This window comes from Lissotriton helveticus, chromosome 6 (assembly GCF_964261635.1).
Source record: "Lissotriton helveticus chromosome 6, aLisHel1.1, whole genome shotgun sequence".
In the NCBI taxonomy this organism is placed as follows: domain Eukaryota; kingdom Metazoa; phylum Chordata; class Amphibia; order Caudata; family Salamandridae; genus Lissotriton; species Lissotriton helveticus.
This window is the reverse complement of record NC_136067.1, coordinates 615,371,837-615,392,650: the sequence shown is the minus strand read 5'-3', so window position 1 is coordinate 615,392,650 and position 20,814 is coordinate 615,371,837. Positions and strand designations below refer to the sequence as shown.

Here is a 20,814-nt window from a genome sequence, read left to right as displayed (position 1 = left end):
ATCGACCTGGTAAAACCACAATCATGTGGCCAATAATAAGTAGTAGGCCCAGTGGACTCCCAAAATGTAGCAGAAGACCAAACCTTGCTACAATTCAAGAGGTTGAAACTGTGAGACTAATCAAATTTGATAAACCTGCAGTGAATAAAGAAGGACTATGCAACAAAGCCATGGAACTTGTGCCTCTTGAAACCCAAATTGCAACAGTTCGTCAAGAAACTCCTGTCTACAATGATGTAGCCTCTGACTATAGTAACATGACAAAAGAAGAAGCAACTACAAAGATTAATAAGAATTCTAAAGCAATTCCAACAATTGACAGAACTGCATCTGGCTACTTCATCAATTTCGATGACTTTTCTTAAGATCCAAGTGAACATGAAGAAAATCCAGCAAATAAAACTTTCAAAGAAAAAACAACTGAACTCTTTCATCGACTTGGAGAAACAAATCTGATTTCACCATGGATTGAATTGTGGATTGTGTTAGGAGTACTTTTCCTCCTACTCTGGCTCATTTTGATTTTAAGCTTGGGAAGAATGATTGATAGAAAATACAGTACAATGGACACAGCAAGTCAGCCAATCAACTTGGTTCTAAAGCCTCACAGATCTTCTCACATTGAAAAAAGAGAACTATCATCAGTAAAGATCACAGCCATTCCTTTATCTGGTGGTGTAGCATGGGATGCTACTGATTACGACATCTATGGCCCGGTTGAACTCTTGAAATATCCACACCAGTTCAAGGTTTCATTAAGTGACTTTGTATCACCTAGTACTTTCTCTGATGATTGGGACTTTGAAAATATTAATAATATGATGTCAGATTTAGAAATGTCAGCAAAATTTACAGAACATGATTATTTAGAAGGTTCATCAGATTATGAAGAAATGTATTGCTTTAATCATTATGGGCACCACTACTTGCATAAATCTGCTAATCCTATAAATGTTCTTACTTATAATCAATGGGAACATTGTCCAACACTGCAAAAAGGCAGCTCGAAAACATTTTATGAGAAATTCCCATACTTCTCAGGGTTTAATAACACTGATCCCGAAACGTTTTATTTTAAAATTATGAATAAGACAGGAATGAAAAACATGTTGACAAATACTAAACTGATTTATTCTGCAAAAGTTTATGAAAAATTGTTTACATTTTGTTTTGAATTTTGGAAAAACAACATTGAGACAAAAATCATCAGGGGCACAAAAGACTGGCAGGTACAAGGTCTGGAATCATTATTCAGAGCCTGCATGATCCCAGAACAGATAATATTCCTGAATGACACCATTCAACAAACAACCTGTCTTGGCCTAGCCAAGATAAAGGACTTAAACAAACCGGCTATACCAAAGCCCATACCTGATAGTAATAGCACTACAGATGTGGAGACAGACAATCCCATATTTTACACCAAAATAGAACTAATCCTGATTGGAGAAAATGGTTGATCTGGCCCACAGACACTAATAACTGTCAAGATTGAACCCTTGTTTGTTGTTCAGGAATCTAACAGAACAGGCCAGACCCAAGATATTCCCAGAGACAACATCCAGGGATAATAACAACATACAGTGTAGGAAAACTATGCCTCGAATGGCTACAGAAATCCACACTACCTGAAATTAAGCAACACTTGACCTTACTTAAAGAAGGTGCTGACTTGCAAGATTTCTTATTGGGACCTCGCAAACAGCGTCAAAAACGTTTTATATACGCCGGTATATATGCTGCTTACAACGAAGCTTGGAAAGTAACGCAAATTGAAACTGCTGAAAAAATACGAGAAATTGATCGTATTTATTTGGAAAAAACACTGTCTGTAGTGGACAATGGGTTAATGACTCTGTCCTCCAGAATGTATTCACTGGATAGCATTGTATCATCTGCTATTGATATAATAGAACAGGATATGCTAATGTTACAACATGGCCAGTCCCAATTACGTTCTACAGTACAGTTAGGCTGGACGTTAAAAAATCTCCGTTCAGGCTACGTGCCATGGCGTCTAATCAACACAGCGTCATTGTTTTCTGTCTTTAACCTTACAGATAAACAAACCTCTTTGGCACAAAGAGGAGCAGAGTATACGGTGCTGAGCATTGAAAAACTAGAAAGATTACCATTGACAATCTCCAAAAGACCTGTCATTGAATGGATAATACATGGCACAATTACAATTCAGATAACGACTTTTCAGTTTCAATATTGCCAAAAGCACATACCAGCGGGCCTGTATGAAAGGTTGGGTAAAGGGTACATCAAGTCAACCTGGAATTTACCTTACACACATAGATGTTGGAGTGGGGGAAAAAAAGAGGTATTTCTTAGTGGTAACAACTGTAAAAATTCACTAAGCGGTACACTTCTGTGTCAAGGAATTAACTTGCATGGAGCCTGCGAAGGTTCATCAAATAACCGCTCATGCCACCTGCACGGCACCCCTGCTACACAAATAGAGCCTTTTTTCAGACAACTTTCCAACGGCAGTTACGTTATGTTAAGTGACCGCAGCTGTTGTGGCATGGTGCCAGGAACGGCCTATCTCGTCAGTGTTACATTCAGGGTCACTTGCTGTATGCAAGTATTGTATCCAAACAGTAAACCAGACAAGGAGGCAACGATATGGCCTTCTCTGAATATCTCTTCTATTCGAATTGATACTTTAAGCAGAATGAAATCCATTCTTTTACAAACAACTGTGCCTTTAACCTCGTCTAAAGAAACGTATGATCTGCAAGTCGCAAGGACGTCAGCAGAGATACATGCATTATTATCAACAAATTGCCCCGTGCATTTCGTAGAAATGTTAAGTCAAATCTTAAACATGTCTGATACCAGTGGCATCGCACATGTATTTAGGACAATTTTTTCGGGACTGTTGGCACCCTTTGAAGCAGTCCTGAGCATCTTCCCGAATTTCGTGCACTCTGTGTTCGGCGGCCTGCCTCATCTTGGGACTCTTAGAAGGAATCTTATTTTTGTTCCTTCTGCTCCGATATGGCAAGTCCAGTCACAGACAAAACTCAGGCTACAATGGAAGAAACGCTCCTAGCAATGCGATACCGAGATCGGATTACTAAAGTCCTCGGCTTGGCTCGGCTAAGAGATCTGAATACTACCTGGTTTCTTTCATTCAGACCAATCTGGCAAGATTGCATCCTACCTGTTCTACGATGCCTGCTCTGTGGAGAAGAATGCGTGTTAGACGTCTGTCTCACACTCCCATCAGCAGTACCTATGGATATCGATACTTTGCTTGGTTCAGTAATGGCTCATGCAACGTGTTGTCCCCAGCGGCTACCTATTCTGATGACGGCATTTGTTGAGACCTCACCATTACGATTAGGTGGCGGTGAGGTACGAGATGAAAGCGGCACACAGGTACAACCTTCTGTGACCATTGCTGATCTAGACACCGATGACGGCAATGCATCTCACATATGCACTATTTCTACTTTTTCGGATATGGTCCAACTTTCACCTACTGTTGTAGACGAATTCTTTGCCAGCCTATCTGAGTTAACGTTCTCTCCTAACAACGAGAATAACTTTTGAAAACACGAGCACACAGCGTTCCCTGAACTCTGGATTCGGCCTTCAGTTTTGATAAACAGAACTTCTAAAAAAACTATTGGAACTATTTTTTCCCTGAAAGCGAAATTATTTCTTCCCCGTTCCCAAAATATTTACCTTTTTGGCACATGATACTCTGCTTAAAGTAGAACTATTCTTAGAGGACAAGATATCTATTTTTAAAAAACTCGAGACAATATTTTGAATTAGCCTCTCGCACATGTACAGTCTTGTAAAATATGTGATGAAATGGTCTTCTCTTCTGTATTAAGAGCCATTTCAATGTACAATATATGCATTTTCTGAATGATAACACTGCTCGAAAACGTACAGTATAATACTAATTTTTCGTGTAAATACCATTTCAAATGCATTTTATGTATTTTGGGGTGGGATGGAAGACATGCATAGATATGTTTAAAATTGCTTAGTATTTAGTAATGATGGACATTATACGTGGAGTGGGTGTTGTAGACGAATCTAGGACTCTAGTTTAATATTTCCGATTCATGCCCTTATGTGGTTATATCAAATCATATCCTTATATAGGCATAAGAATCATACCCATATTAAGACATAGCCAATGCAGTCCAAATACGGCAAGGCTACTCCCATAGACTCCTAGAAAGCACAACGTGTTCTTAAACAAACCAAGCTTCCAGCAGCCCGGGAATCCCCCCTACTTCTGTATTGATTTGTCCTAGAACTCCCGGAGTCCTGAAAGAACTGAGAGTTCTTAGTGACGTCTTATGTCCAACCTTACGTCAAACTCAGCACCTTCCAGGTATAAATATACCAGCATCTGCCCTAGCAAAATACACGGTGGTTTGGAGCAGATCGACTATCTACTTGCCCAACGCCCTGCTGTAGCAAGTGCCGAAGGAAGCCGACCCTCCCGCTGACGCACTGAGACGCTGTCTTTTCTCCTGCCGAGAAATCCAGCTCCAGTGTTTCCCTGTCACCCTTGCGGGTTGCTGGGAGATCGAGTCCTGAGAGAGAGAGATACAAGACCTCCTTCATTCTATAACCAAGGTACGGAGCTGATTAGACCCGTAGAGAATTCTTGATTTAGATTCTTGGCAGAAACTATCTTAACTCAAACTACATCTCACTTACTCCTTCCCTGTACTAGGCTTAGGTTAGGTACACCGGGGTAGGCGTATCTTAGAAGCACCATTTGAGTACGTTTAGTCATTATTTTATCATTGTATGTATTTTATCCATTTTAAACACCGTATGGCTTAGAAACCATACTATGCTTTTACAGTATTATTTTATAATACTCCTTTTACTGTACGCACTTTACTTTATGACAAGTATTGCGGTTGTAGCAATTCACTTCTCTTGCATGAGAAAGAAGACTCTTCAATAAATAACCTCTTTTATTGAAAACGCCTGTCTCTCTGCACTTCTGGTGAAACTAAGCATGCACGATTGACTGAGTGAAATAGCTATCTATTGTTTCCGCGACTCTGGAGGTATACTCCTTATTCTGGAGGGAGCAAAGTTGTCATGTTTATGCGGTTGTCAGAAACGAATCCCTTCTTGTGAATTCGAGAAAGTTTCTAGTGACCTCTGAGCTAGCTGGCATTCATAATTAAGTGTAACATATTCAATAGAGACCTAGTCGACCTAAGTCCTACGTCTAAACTATCGTTTATGTTATTCCAATGCGCAGAGCCTATTGGGAATATAGGAACTACACTACAAGATGGGGGCAAGGAAGAAGAGAGTGACCATCTCTCAGACCTCCTATCTACTAAGGCCCAAGACGAAAATGTGGTGTGAGTAGATCTCTCCCCTTCACAGACAGACCAGCAACAAATGAACTGCTATCACATGCTGAAGCAGTTCGCTGGACTGTTTTCTCAGGTCTGACAACATGGTGTACCCAAGATGTGCACACCAGTAACAACTTGCCTGTCAAAAGTAACATTTACAGATTGCCTGACCAGGCCAAGGCCAGCATTAATGCTCAGGTTGACAAGATGCTGGAGCTGGGAATGATTGAGCTCTCCTTTAGTCCATGGGTCTGCCAAGTGGTACAGGTGCTCGAACCTAACCCCAAAGGGAGGGAACCAGAGAAGAGGTCCTGTGTGGACTACAGAGGCCTTAAAGTAAGTAACCAAGACTGATGCCCACCTAATTCTAGGAGCTGATGAGCTCATTGACAAGTTGGGGGCAGTTAAGTATCTGAGCACCTTAGACCGGACATCGGGCTATTGGCAGATTGCCCTCACTCGATGAACCAAGAAGTTTTCTGCTTTCTCCACACCCGAAGGCAACTTTCAATTCAAAGTGATGCCCTTTGGGTTGAAGAATGCTCATGCCACCATCCAGAGGTTGGTGAATCGGGTACTGTCAGCAGCAGATAATTTCTGTGCAGCTTATCTGAGGGGATGTACGTTGTTACAACGCATGTTGTAACAACGCATGCCTTTACCACGCAAGTCTTACAACTCAAGTCGTTACAACGACTTGCGTTGGAGGGCATGGATTTAGGAATCTTATAATTTTATATTCCAACACCAGTCCCCGTAACAGTAGGGAAGGTGTTGGAATATAAAATTGCAAGATTCCTTATCCCACAGCGCCATCCAGCGCAAGTGGTAGTAACGACTTGCATTGTAATAGCTGCGGGGTAAAGGCACTGCGGTGTAAAAACCGCGTCGTAAACGATGTTCCCCTATCTGAGGATATAGCTGTATTTAGTGCCAGCTGAGAAGATCACCTGGTTAGTCTCAAAGAAGCGCTTCAGGCATTGCAGCAGGCAGGCCTGACTGTCAAGGAAAGTAAGTGCCAAATAAGGCAGGGCTCTGTTGTGTACCTGGACCAACAAGTTTGTGGAGGCCGTGGTCAACCTCTGCAGCTCAAGATCCAGACCCTACTGGCTTGGGAGCTTCCTAAGACCCAGATCCTGGTAAAAGCCCTCTTAGGCCTGGCTTGGTACTATAGAAGATTCGTGAAGAGTTATCAGCAAGCAACTCCTTCCTATGGAGCGGCATTGGAGTGCAATTAAGAGGGAAGCCTTTTCTGTGGTTTGGTTCCTGAAGAAGCAAAGACACTACCTGGTTGGGAGTCACTTCAATGTTCAAACTGACCACAGACCCTCAAATGGCTAAAGCAGATGAGAGGAGAGAACACCAAGCTGTTAAGATGGTCCATTTCCCTACATGGGATGGACTTTACAGTAGAAGACAGTAGAAGACAGACCTGGGAACGACCACGTCAATGCAGATGGCCATACCAGGTACTTCCACTGAAATGATGAGCATCACCATGAAAAAGGTTAGTCACCCATCACCTTTTGCTTGGAGGGAAATGCCTCTTTTTGAATAGTCACCCCTAAGTGTTTTGACTGATGCTCACATTTTTTTAACTCGGAAAGTGCATTGAGGCCTGCTAACCAGAACTCCGTGCAGTGCCCTGACCCTAAAGTGCATGAAATGAAATGAATGAAATGAAATTAGATTTGTAAAGCGCATGGCTGCCCGCAAGCGTCCCAGCGCTATAGAACAAAAAATACCAAAGACAGTGCCAGCGGCTAGGGGTCTAAAGGGAACAGGAAGGTTTTGAGGAGCTTTCGGAACTTCGGGTGGCTAGGCTCCATCCGAATTCTGAGTGGGAGAGCATTCCACAAGGTTGCTGAATTCACTGAGAAGCGGCGACCCCCGGTCCACATCCGCCTAACTCTCTGAACAATTGCCAGATTGGCATGGTTTGAGCGGAGCGATCTGGTGGCCTTGTATGGGCGAACAAAATGCTCTAAAATAGGGGGGCCCTTCCCCTGTAGGGACTTATGAGCAATGCATAGGGCTTTAAATTTGACCCTTTCACGAATTGGTAGCCAGTGAAGGGCTATGAGTGATGGTTTAGCTGACGATCTGCGTGAAGTGCCAGTCAGTAGTCTCGCTGCCGAGTTCTGGACTCGTTGAAGAATGTTAATTGTGGATTCAGGGGCTGCAAGGAGGAGAGCGTTGCTATAATCGAGTCTAGATAAAATTAGACAAGGAATCAATAGCCTCCTAGAGATTTCTGGCAATAGGGGGAGTATTTTTCGGGCAGAACGGAGAAACCCTATGCAAGTGCCAGCTGTCTTTTTTGCCTGCGTCTTAAATGTTAAGTCCTGCTCCAGCCATACTCCCAGACTTTTTAGTTCATTCTTTGGGGTCGGTGCAGGTCCCAGAGAGGCAGGCCAGATGGACTTTGGTAGAGATGTTATATGGTGGCCTAACATGAGCTCTGTTTTAGTCCCATTCAATTTGAGACGTGAGACATTCATCCACGAGTGGATTTCTGAGAGGCAGGTATGAAGGTTTTTTTTCGCAGTGTTTTTCTTGGGAGAGCGCGACGACCAATTGGGTGTCGTCGGCGTACGTGACTATTTTAATCCTAAATGTACTCACCACATCTTCGAGGGGGGGGGGCATAAAACATTAAATAGGGTAGGGCTCAGTGATGAGCCCTGTGGGACCCCACACTCGAGAGGGGTTGTCTTGGATCGTGCTGATCCCTCCCACACCTAGAATGTCCGATTCTCCAAGAAAGATGTGATCCACTGCAGCGCTATACCTGACACTCCCAGATTACTCAAACGATGGATTAAGATCTTATGGTCCACCGTGTCGAACGCAGCGATCAGATCCAGGAGGATCACCAACGTTGATCCCCCTGAATCCAGAATGCACCTTGCCTCCTCTACGACTGCCAATAGGGCGGACTCTGTGCCCTGCCCTGGGCGAAAGCCTGTCTGGGAATTACGGAGCAGTTTATTCATTTCTAAGAAAGAAGAAAGCTGCTGGTTGGCTATTTTTTCCGCTATTTTGCTGACACACGGCAGCAGCGAAATTGGTCGAAAATTACCCAGTTCTGCGGGGTCCAGCTCCGGTTTCTTCAGGAGTGCTTTGACCGTGGCGCGCTTCCAGCTGGGCGGAACGATTCCCTGGGTAAAGGAGGCATTGATAAGGTCTGTAAATATTGGGGCAGTGATGGCAGCTACCTGATTCAGAACATGCATGGGGGCAGGGTCATTGGGAGAGCCACTCTTTATGGTGTGTGAAATTTTTAGGAGGTCTTCCCTTAGGATCGGGACAAACGAGTCGAGGCGGGGGCCTGTGTTGGGGGGCACAGGGTAAGCCCAGTCAGAGGCTTGACCGCTCTGCGGTAGAGTTTTAAGTATAGTTTGGATTTTATTTTCAAAAAAAGCGGCCAATTGGTTGCACCTAGCTTCAGATGCCACTTGTACCGTTAAAGGAGTTGGTGTTTTGAGGAGGTCTTTAACGATTTTAAATGTCTCTCTAGATGAATTAGAGGAAGTTCTGATTTTCTCCTCATAGTAAGTGGCTTGAGCCAGTTTCCGAGATGATTTATAAGTCCTCATAGCTTCTCTATACTCTGATTTATCCTGGGAAGTCCAATTTTTCCTCCACGCACGCTCGGCTTTTTTACAGATCTTTCTTAGGTTTCGAAGTTGAGGGGTGTACCAAGGGGTTTTAAAGGTCCTGCTCTTTTTTTCCACTATTTTTTTGGGCAGAACGAAATCGAGAGACTCGTTGAGCCAGTTTGAGAGGTTTAGATCCGCCTCCACGGGATCAGGGTCAGATAGGGGAATCGTCTGCTCCAGTCTGTTAATCCAGCTTTCTAAAGGAAGTTTAGACCAGACTCTCGCTAAGGTGCGTAGCACCTGTGCTTGTGGAAGGTCCAAATTTCACAAATTTTCCAAATTTATGACGAATTTGCTGCACCCAATTGGAAATGGCTAACTTAACTGTGAAGTCGCTAAAACATTATACCATGGTGCCCAGGGCATGTTTGTTCAAAGGGTACTCAGGACCAGTACTTTGCACATACTGATGTGAAAACACAGAAAACTACTGTTTTTACTATGGAAAAACGTGGTCACCCAATCAGCGAACACAGGGTTAAAATCTGACCCCTCAGCTCTACTAACTCCATAAGAGTACGGCCAACGTAGGCACTCCAAGTTCTCAAACACCTCCTTACATTAAGCCTGACTTCTATCCTAAGTGGAAATTAATATAACTTGTTGCGTTGCAGTGTACAGCTTTAAAAAAGCTGCCACATTGTTGCATTTCAAACTCCTGTGCCTTCCTGGCACACATGGAGCTTGCTCCACTAGACAGCTTTCTGACCTCCTGGACAGACGTGCCGGTGACTCTCAGGAAGGAGACCAATGAGGGATTGCAGGTCAGGATTGTGTCGCCTCACTCTTGTAGGAAGCTACTCTGGTGTTAACCCCAAAAGGTAGGCTTCAAAGTGAAGCCGCCTTTGAAAGGCAAATGTGTAACACCAGGAAGGAGGGCTGCCCCACTGTTGAGGTAGATTGGCTGGTACAGGAAGCAGAGAGGAGAAACCAGTTGCCAAACTGGTTTTACCGGGGCAGTGAATCCCTCAGGTAACCACAAACCTGGGGTGGGCTAGTGAGGTCTGAACATTGAGAGGGGTCTCGTCCTCTTGGGAATGGGCAGAATGGTGGATCCTGGCCTTAGCCAGATGCCGCACTCCACAGGAAGTGGTCACCAGGTGGGAGGGAGCCTGGTAGCCTATTCTGCTCAGAGGACACTTTTTGAGCATAAAGGGGGCAACCAGACCTCAGATCTCGACAGACTTGGAAGAAGGACAGAAAAAGGACTGCCTTGCTGTACCAAGAGACCAGCAAAGAGAGGATGCACTGACGAAGACTACATCTGCTGGGTAGCAAAGAGAGGGAATGTGCCTGCCGTGTCCTGCTCAAGGAGAAGCTGTATCCAGAGCCCAGTCAAGCCAAAGTAACTGCAAGGGCCAGGTGACTGGTCTCCTGTGTGCAGCACAGTGATACAACTGCTAAAGTAGTCTTTTGGGGAAAGTCGGTAGCCTGAAGTCTTCAAGTCGCTACCACCGCAACCATGCAGCACCAAAGACCAAAACCAGACAAACAGAGTTGCACCTGAGTTCGCTGACCCCAGGAGTGTTGTTGGAAAGTTGCTGGTTCTCTGAGAAACGATTCAGAAAAGGGGGTGGTGATGAACAGAGTGTCTGAATTAAGCAGACCACTCTTACCCAGTCCAAAGATCAGGGCTTGATCCATCACCGTTATTTAGCTCACTGCCCCATCCCAGCTCAGAACCTGGCTATATGCAAATTAGTCTGTCCCTGGCCCAGTGCATCATGGGAACAGGGCAGACCAAACTACCAAGCCAATTCTTCACCAGAAAGGATACAAGCTACCGGGGACCAGTTTCTGGCATTTCAGCCTCGTCGGCCCGGCTTGCTTGAATCCTGATGGAGCAGTGAGCAAGGGACTCATGTCTGAGTATACCCTGCCACACCTATAGTGGCCAAAAACGATTCAGAAAAGGGGGTGGTGATGAACAGAGTGTCTGAATTAAGCAGACCACTCTTACCCAGTCCAAAGATCAGGGCTTGATCCATCACCGTTATTTAGCTCACTGCCCCATCCCAGCTCAGAACCTGGCTATATGCAAATTAGTCTGTCCCTGGCCCAGTGCATCATGGGAACAGGGCAGACCAAACTACCAAGCCAATTCTTCACCAGAAAGGATACAAGCTACCGGTGACCAGTTTCTGGCATTTCAGCCTCGTCGGCCCGGCTTGCTTGAATCCTGATGGAGCAGTGAGCAAGGGACTCATGTATGAGTATACCCTGCCACACCTATAGTGGCCAAAAACGATTCAGAAAAGGGGGTGGTGATGAACAGAGTGTCTGAATTAAGCAGACCACTCTTACCCAGTCCAAAGATCAGGGCTTGATCCATCACCGTTATTTAGCTCACTGCCCCATCCCAGCTCAGAACCTGGCTATATGCAAATTAGTCTGTCCCTGGCCCAGTGCATCATGGGAACAGGGCAGGCCAAACTACCAAGCCAATTCTTCACCAGAAAGGATACAAGCTACCGGGGACCGGTTTCTGGCATTTCAGCCTCGTCGGCCCGGCTTGCTTGAATCCTGATGGAGCAGTGAGCAAGGGACTCATGTCTGAGTATACCCTGCCACACCTATAGTGGCCAAAAACGATTCAGAAAAGGGGGTGGTGATGAACAGAGTGTCTGAATTAAGCAGACCACTCTTACCCAGTCCAAAGATCAGGGCTTGATCCATCACCGTTATTTAGCTCACTGCCCCATCCCAGCTCAGAACCTGGCTATATGCAAATTAGTCTGTCCCTGGCCCAGTGCATCATGGGAACAGGGCAGACCAAACTACCAAGCCAATTCTTCACCAGAAAGGATACAAGCTACCGGGGACCGGTTTCTGGCATTTCAGCCTCGTCGGCCCGGCTTGCTTGAATCTCTGAGAAAAGCGAGTTATTAACCCAGGAAGGACTGGCCTGTGGCTGCGACAACGGATGACTGGTAGACAAGCATATGCAGGCTGTTGAGAGAGGTTAACTTCCATTTTTGAGGAACATTTACAGTTTCTTTAAAAGGGAACCTGAACTGCAAATAAATATCAATCACCAACTCTCACATGACCAACCACACCCACTCCAACATACTCTGCAAACAACTTTGTTTGGGTCAAACATTCAGAGCAAAAAAGAGAGGTAATCTACTGCCAAATTCCAATCATGTAGTAAGGTGCCTCAAGTGACTGCCTAAATGCCATCATTGAGGGTTGGGCTAAGGCTGGTTAGAAAGCATTCTCTTTAATTACATAGACTGTGCCATCAAAATAATCTCCATGATAATGGAGAAGATCAGATGATATCTTAAACAGTAAAAGAAGAAAGTGGCAAATCACAATTCTCAAAGTTAGTCATCTCTTCCACAGAACTTCAGTGTAACCTACTGCAATTATACCAGTTTATTTTTGTTGGGGCAATAGGTTTATATAAGTACGTTTAGAGTTAATTAGTTTAAAGAAACAATTATGGTTGATGGTATCTTCTAGCCATCTGTTCAAGATTGAATTATGAATCACTTGAATACTGTGTTGAGGATAAAAACAGGTATTTAGTGTTTAGGTTCACAGTAACAGAGGTTGTTAACTTACCTCAAAAAAACTTTCTACGTACTGCAGTATATACACACCACAGTCACTGAAGTTGTTCTGCTGAGGCACTCTTGGATTTGATCCTTTCATGACGTCTTTCGAAAAACTCCTTTTACTCCCCTTCCTGACTTCCCATTCTACTTCTAAATATCTGTAATCAACAGGTATAAGATTAATAGCTATATTTTTACATCATTGTCTACGTCACAGTTGAAGATGAAGTTAAAAGACAATATATGGTTACCCAAATTGCAAAACGCTACACATACATCAAGTTCAAAGCAATCTAGAGTTCATTCTTCATTCACCAATAGAATCCACCTTGGAAGTACAGAGGACCGTTTAGAATGCCTGAATATTACAAGCTTAATAAAGGTTTTCACCATGTGAAAATTCGGAAAGCAATTGTCAATGTGACAAAGAGAAAAGAATTACATTTTACTTTATTTTAATGCTAATTCTACATCGTAGGTATCTTCGTTGAAGTCAGGAACATAGAATATTCTTGCCTGCATATGGGGATCCCAGAACTCTTAAAATCCGTAGAATAGAAAGCACATTTAAAAGGGGAGATTAGGCATTTTCATTGCATATGCAGTGTATTTTTTCCAGAGTTCACAATTTTACACATACACATTTTCAGCACCATCTCTCCCCCATAGTGCAGTTCAATTAACCCCCATGATCAAAACCGTAAATTTGCTTCGATGTAAAACGTAGTTGAAATGCCAAGTAAAGCTAAAAACATGCACTGTTTCTTTAAGGGAATAGCACCTTCCATATCCGGGCATACCTCTTACTAGCAGTGATCAAAGTATTGCAGTCCAATCCTAAACAATGGAGTCAAATGCTAACATCATTATTTAATTACATCTTCTGTACTAGGAAAATACCAAAATCTTGGCAGGGAAGTACTATAATTCCCATATACAAAAAAGGGAACCGAAATATTGCTAGTAATTACCGCCAAATTGCATTAATGGACGCTACAGGCAAAATCTTTGCCGCAGAGGTATTGGATCGATTAAAAGGCTGGTGCTTTTCACAAGGAATAATACCGATGTATCAAGCCGGTTTCCGACCTAATCACTCAGTAATAGACAATATCTCAATTCTCCAGACTATACTTGACAAATACACTGGGAGGAAATCTCAACCAGTGTATGCTGCATTTATAGACTATTCAACTGCGTTCGATCGCGTTGATAGGCCAACCTTATGGAAAAAATTGAGAAAACTGGGGATTTCCGAAGATTTATTGCAACTAATAATTATGTTACACACGAACACCTGGTCCCAGGTACAAATGGGAAGTGAGAAGGGTATTACAAAACCAATTAATACCCTGAATGGTCTTAAGCAAGGATGCCTTCTTGCTCCAATTTTATTTTCACTTTACCTAAGTGATTTACCCTCTCATCTGCAACAATGCTTTAGTCTGCCCCCAAAGGTTGCATCTCAGAGCATACATGCATTGTTATATGCAGATGATATAGTTATGTTAGACCTCACACCGTTTGGCCTTCAAAATTTGTTGAACTCCTTGAACGTCTATTCGAAGGATCATTTTTTAATCCCTAATCTATCAAAGACTAAAGTGGTAGCGTTCTCAGGCCGGAAAAAAAGTGCTAAATATAGCTGGTACCTTAATGGGAAAAGAGTAGAGGAAGTAAATGAATATACCTACCTTGGGAGGATTTTTTCAAAGAACATACAAAATTCCAAACAAATCAACAATCTAAAGAAAAAATCTGAGATACATGCAGGGGCGCTTTCTCGATTGTATACGGCCACAGGAAATAGGCATTTCTCCTCACTACTCAAAGTGTACAAAGTAAAAATACCCGCGGTACTGTCTTATGCTACTGAACACTTACCAATGAAACAATGGTCTTTCATGGATATAACTGAGGGAAAGATTTTGAAAAGACTATTAAAGGTTGCTACATCAACATCTGTACAGGCACTCAGACTGGAATTTGCCTTAACAAGCTCCTATGCCACAGCTGTGGCAAACATCATCCGATGGGCCTATAACATCTTGCATGCAAAAGAAGGAACACTGAGATTTTTGTTAAAGATTGAGATATTTGAATCTGAATCTCAATATCTTACCTTCTCCAAGAATATGTCTGAGGCATTCAAATTAGCTTGCCTAACTAAAGTTATCCTGTCATCTTGGACAAAATCGCAGTTAAAACTTTTTTTGAAATGCTTTACTCCGAGATTAAGTTACGATCTTGATCTAGTTCATTGTAGTAAACTGTCTACATATAAAATCTTTACACAATCACTGGAATATAAGCAATCTCGGCCATATTTGGGGCTCTGCCTAACACACGGAGCTAGAAGGTCCATAATTATGTTGCGTTTAGGCATCTTACCGGTCTCTGCCTTTACATCTAAATGGTCACCAGGAGACTCCCCTATGTGTAATCTGTGTTTTGGTGGAGTTCAAGATATAGTGCACATCTTATTTGTTTGCCCACACGTAAGTGTAGTTGAAGCACGGAAAAGATATGTAGGGCCGATATATCAGAAATATAACATTTCTACAGTTAACAGTTTGCTATTATTATGTAAACAACCGACAGATGAATGGGTTTGTTATAATTTCTATAAATTTTTGAAATCTTTTTTAATATTATATTGACGTGTATATTGATATTTTGTAAAATGTTTTTAAAGATTTGTGGTCCTCAGTCGAGTACCAGATCAAATAAAAACTTTTTTGACTTTGACTTTGACTTTACTAGCAGTTACCAGACAGCCTCAATTCTTTTTGGGGGATGTATGCCAGATTGCAGTAGGAAATCTATAATTTGAAATATCAATGGGGCACAATAGTATGACCACAATATCAAGGGAAAAAATATCAAACAGATTAAAGTAGACAGAGGGAGGTTAGGATTTACTATTCTTAACACCACATCTACATACCCTAAAGATACATATAACACCAAGGTAAGTATATGTGGAGTAGGGCACAGAAAATGTATACAAACTTACCTTTCGATATTTTGTCAATAGATATTGTGGTCACATTATTGTGACCAGCCAAAATTCTGGATTCAATATTCCCAGCCTACTCTCTTATAACACCATAACATTGAATGAAGCACTCCTTGCAAATGAAAAGTAGAGACAACACACACTCGTGACTCGAAAAACTATCAAAAACAACTTGTAATTATCCAAGCCCAACACTAGATGGCGGACTTATGCAAAGCATCTGTATCTACAGCCACACATCCCTCGAACATTTTGAACCTTAATTTCTTAAAAACTACAGTAGGGGTTTACACCAAATCACAAAAAGAACACTTTCTGGATCTAAATCAAGCTTTCTAAAAGATTCTGTTCAGTCGTTTTGGGTGTATCGCGGTTCAATTTGTCTATGAAAAAAGCGCTTTGACACCCCCTTCCCTCCCCAACCTTTTTTTTAGCCCCTACTTGATAGATCGCCCCAAAACTTACCAGGATGGAGTGGAGGCGGATTAACCTAATATGGAAAGTTTTAAGAAGATTAGTCAAAGGCGTAAAAGTTATTAGCAAACCGAAACCCCAATTTACCATGGAAATCCGGTCCCAGCAATAACTACACCGTGGTGATCCACTGGAAACCGTAAACCCCTCGCTGTTGATATTTACAATATGAGATTACTTAGTATGTATGTTCTGCATATATAAGTATCGGAATGATGAAAAATGTTTGGGTAATCTCAGAATTCACGATAGATAACAAATTGAACATTAGGAAAACTCTAAGCATTTTACAACACACATCGCTACTTCCCTTATTTCAATATTCTAATCCCTACCCAATATACTCACACACAACAATGAAAAGCCACCCAAATTTGCCAGTTTACTGAACTATGAAACTTGCGTTCCTGTCATACACTGTTTATAAACTCACATATTACATCACTCATGACATGTTAAATGAAACCACTGAAGATTTATAGAGCACATCAATGATACCAAGGCTATTCGCATTGATCCATAAAAAAATTAAAGTTGGAAGTAAAGAGGCTATAGTCCTATACAACACACGTTGCGCACACTGCTAGCATTACCCTTTATTAGTTCTCTAGGCCTTATACTTACATACTGTAAAGAACCAGTGCCCATCATGTTTGCATACAAATAGGCCTAGTTTGTATGCCACATATATGTAATACCAGGAAAGTCTTGAAACACACAATAGTCCAGGTCTGAAAATTGCTCAATGGTGGCTCTACAAACATCCAATTGAATTAAAAAATACATGTCTTCGGCATGCAGTGTATTGGCTTTCAATGTCACAGGAAAAATGTGTTTTTATTGTGCAGTTCACAATAATTATTCACGTTTTCTTACTTTTTGGGTTTAATATAAAAGGGTTGTAACGTACCTTTAGGGTTCCTTGTTCCAAATTCAATATGTCATAGTTCTTCAGAATACTCTCTCCGAGTAGCTTTATCACAGAACATTTTATATCATTTCGCTTGGCCCCTTCAGAAATCGTTAGTACACGAATATTATTCCCACTGGCCTAATTTTCTATTGCCCCTAGTTTTCCAGGCATGTTTCCATCATTTAAATATAACTACAGAATTTCTGAATTCTTCACAATTGTGTTTGAGCTGTATCCACTAGATCTTCTAATACTTTTGTTCTAATAATTTTGTTTTGTTCATCAAGGTTTTTAACCAGACCACTGCATACCAACTGTATCTCTCCGTGGTGTTTGTCTAAGACCTAAACGTCTAAGACCTAAACGTATTCCCAATGTCTCTACACATAGTTTTGATCTTTTCCTTCACAAAGTCACTCTGTGACACTGATTGTGCCATCTTTCGTAAATGGAATGATTCCATGTGTAGTAGTCCATCTTCCTTGATTCCGAGCAGAAAATCACACTTCGTGGAGACCTGGACCATATCTACCACTGCACAACACAAATCCAAATTCTTTTGTGACTGATAATAACGTGGGCCTAGCACTGGTCCTAGGATTGAGTATTCTCAGGCGTTGGGTTCAGGACTTATCAACAGAGGATCTACGAAAAGTACTAGTACAAAAACTGTACTATTTGACTTTTTAATTTGTGTTGAAGTGCAGGAGGTTGGTCTAGAATGAGGCGATGGACTAGCCCAGACACTATTCCAGTGGTTAATTTAGAAGCAGCAGAAGCCCTGTCCATTCAGATCCCCTTAGTAATCCTTTACAAAAATATAATCTGCACAGATAGTGACCTATTATTAGGGAGCTTCTGTCAGTCCCCTTCCTGGATGATCCTAAAGGTTTTTCCTCCTTGACTTTTGACTCAAGTCCTTAGAATGCTTGCCTTTGTGTTCAGAATCTTCACTGCTTTTCATTTTTGACATCTCGCTTATTAATTAAGCCAGTCAGTAATTTTCGAAAAATGTGGCTGTGGGGAATGATGGGCAATGTTCGCCCTCTTCATAACAATTTTCTTGCATTGCTCCAATATTTATTTTTCACACATGCATTCGGTTGAGCTAACTGTGGCTGGTGTCCTACACAATACTGCTCCTTGTTGCAGACATTCCCCTTTCAATATACCAGTAAAGTATACGCAGTGCTCTCAACCCTCTTCATAATTGTATTTTTTTTTGTTTGTCTCCCCGACACCCTGGTCAATGAAGTGGTCAAGTCTGTCTGGGCCTTTAAAACCACCAAAGGTCTGCTGGATTCCACCCTACTGACTATTAATGTTTCCTGCTGTCAATACTGTTATGAACCCTACCGCTAGGTCATTAAGGAGCAGAAGACTGCCGATTAGCATAGTATGGACTCCACAGTAATGGTCGAATTACAGCTCAGTCTACAAGCTTCGGCATGCAGCCTGCACTAGTGCTGCCGCTACCTACCACACCCCCAACATTAGCATAGTGCAGGTGACACATGGAAGCTTATCAGACCGCAGAGGAGATTCCATGCGACACACCTCAGTCTCCTGGGAAGCCATCCCTGCTCAACTGCCTGCCTCCTGCAGCACCAAACCAACTAACACTTTGAGGACAGCAGTGCCCTGTACATGTGTACTTTGTGCCTCCATACTCAGTGGGGGAACCATCAGAGGACAGGCAATATTACGAATGAACATGCTGCACCTTGATCAATGTGGAAGGAAATACACCATTGAGTGTTTGTCAGATCTCTTTATTTTATATATTTTTTTATTTGATTTTTATCAAAAGTCAGAATAATCAATACAATCACTTACAAATACAAAATAGCTCCAGTCGAGATAAAAAGTAACAAAATAATATAGAAGAAAATTAAGGATTGATTATTACATTAGTCCAAGATGGCAAAAAAAAAATTACATTCGGCTATGACCAACGCCAATGCGACGATATTTACAACCCTTTTTTAACGGATCGAGGACCCGCACTTTAGCAATAGCAATTTCACAATCATAGATTTGACGAAAGGTCCAAAATTCAGACACCTTATGGGCTATAAGACCAAGCCATGCCCTAGCAACACATAGGCCAGCACTAACAATTATAGTAACTAATGCTCTCAGACTGGGGGTCAATCCGTCTTTATTACCCAACATGATTTCCTTATCACTCGAGTTGATTATGATCCCAGTATGCACTGTAATCAATTCAGATAAGCTGTCCCAATAAACTATAAGTTTAGGCAGGTTAATAAACAGGTGTACTACATCTGCTGTATATAACTTACATTTGGGACAGTATACTGATCTGCAATCGGATAGTCGTTGCTGTCAGGTGCCTGATACAAATTTTGATAAAATATAGCAAATTGTTCCATAATTGATTGAGGATTCATGTAAACTGCACCGCTTTCCCTTATAATCCAACGGATAGTATTATTTGATTTATTATTCGAAATCTGATAAGCCAACAAAGGCTCCACCTTTTCTCCATACTCTTATTAAGAGGTCCTGTTTTTCTGAAAAGTGGCATCACCTCTCCTTCAGCCCCCTATTAAGTGTTTGTCGTCTCTCAATTAGTTTCAGAAATAGTGGCCGCTCATGTTGGTCTTTTAAGAGGATTGCTTGTGCATGATCTTTTTCCAAATACAAGCACTCCTGCCAAATTTGGACTTCCTCTAGCTGTTTACTCCTGTTTTGAGCCAGAATAAACCGAAGCGCCACCCTCCGTATATATGCTTTCATACAGTCCCAAACTATTGAAATCGGAGCAGTGCCTTTATGCTTTAATTCTCTATAAGTAAACGTTTCATATAAACCCGATATTCCATGCTGGCGAGTCATTTCCGTGTAAATTTAAATGATCTTCGACCGTCCCTTCCCTACACTGCAAATTAAATACGATAGGATTATGATCTGAGGTAACCTTAGGACAAATCTCAATAGATGCCCCTTCCAGCAGCTGCCCTTGTAACAATATCAGATCAATACGAGGTTATTGACTATGAGGTACTGAGTAATAAGTATAACCAGGTACTCAGGGGTTCATAGCTCTCCATACATCAACAGACAATGAGGTCTAATTATTCCATGATAGATGCACGTGTTTTGGGCACCCAAACACTAGCTTGCCAATTAGTTGTATCTATAATCAGTCACACAATTAAAATTCCCCATTAAGATCAGGTTCCTGCCCCAAACAGTTCCAAGTTTAAGTAATCAAAAACTGCTGGGTCGTCCAGATTGGGACCATAAATTACACAGATGGAATAAGTCTGCCCACTGATGAAAAGCTGTGCTATAACCCATCTACCCCTGCTGTGAGAAGCAGTTTGCAAAGCCCTGACGACTAGTTTCCTAGATTTCATAATAGTAACCCCACCATATAGACAATGTTTGAGTAGTGCATATGAGTAGTTCATACCCCAGCTACTTCAGTACTTGTTGATCTTTAAATGCCAAATGTGTTTCAGTAACCTCAATAATTTGTGGCTTGTACGCTGCTAGTTCCACACGAATAAGCTTTCACTTCCTTGCCTGGTTTAGACCTGCCACATTCCTAAACATTAATTTGACACTAGTATTGACTGGCCAAACTATCCGTTAATACAACCTTGCCAACATCTCAGACTGCTGGCCACCTTACTCTTTACGTTACATGCTGGACACAATTTCGAATTATTCTGACTCCTATAACTACATAACCCTTGCCTCCCTTAACCGTGAAGTGTGCATAGGGAATTTATCATGAACACCCCCCAATATCCCCTGACACCACCCTAACCCAACCCACCCTGTA

The 20,814-nt window shown here is 42.1% G+C and overlaps 1 protein-coding gene across 1 annotated transcript in view; it reads right to left on the bottom strand.

Annotated features, from left to right (window-relative positions):
• SENP6 (SUMO specific peptidase 6) overlaps positions 1-20,814 on the bottom strand; it is a 744,657-nt gene that overhangs the window by 15,928 nt on the left and 707,915 nt on the right. The window contains exon 22 of the mRNA XM_078648082.1: positions 12,599-12,749. Within this exon, the coding sequence (XP_078504208.1) occupies positions 12,599-12,749 (151 nt within the window). The remainder of the gene's footprint in view (positions 1-12,598; positions 12,750-20,814) is intronic.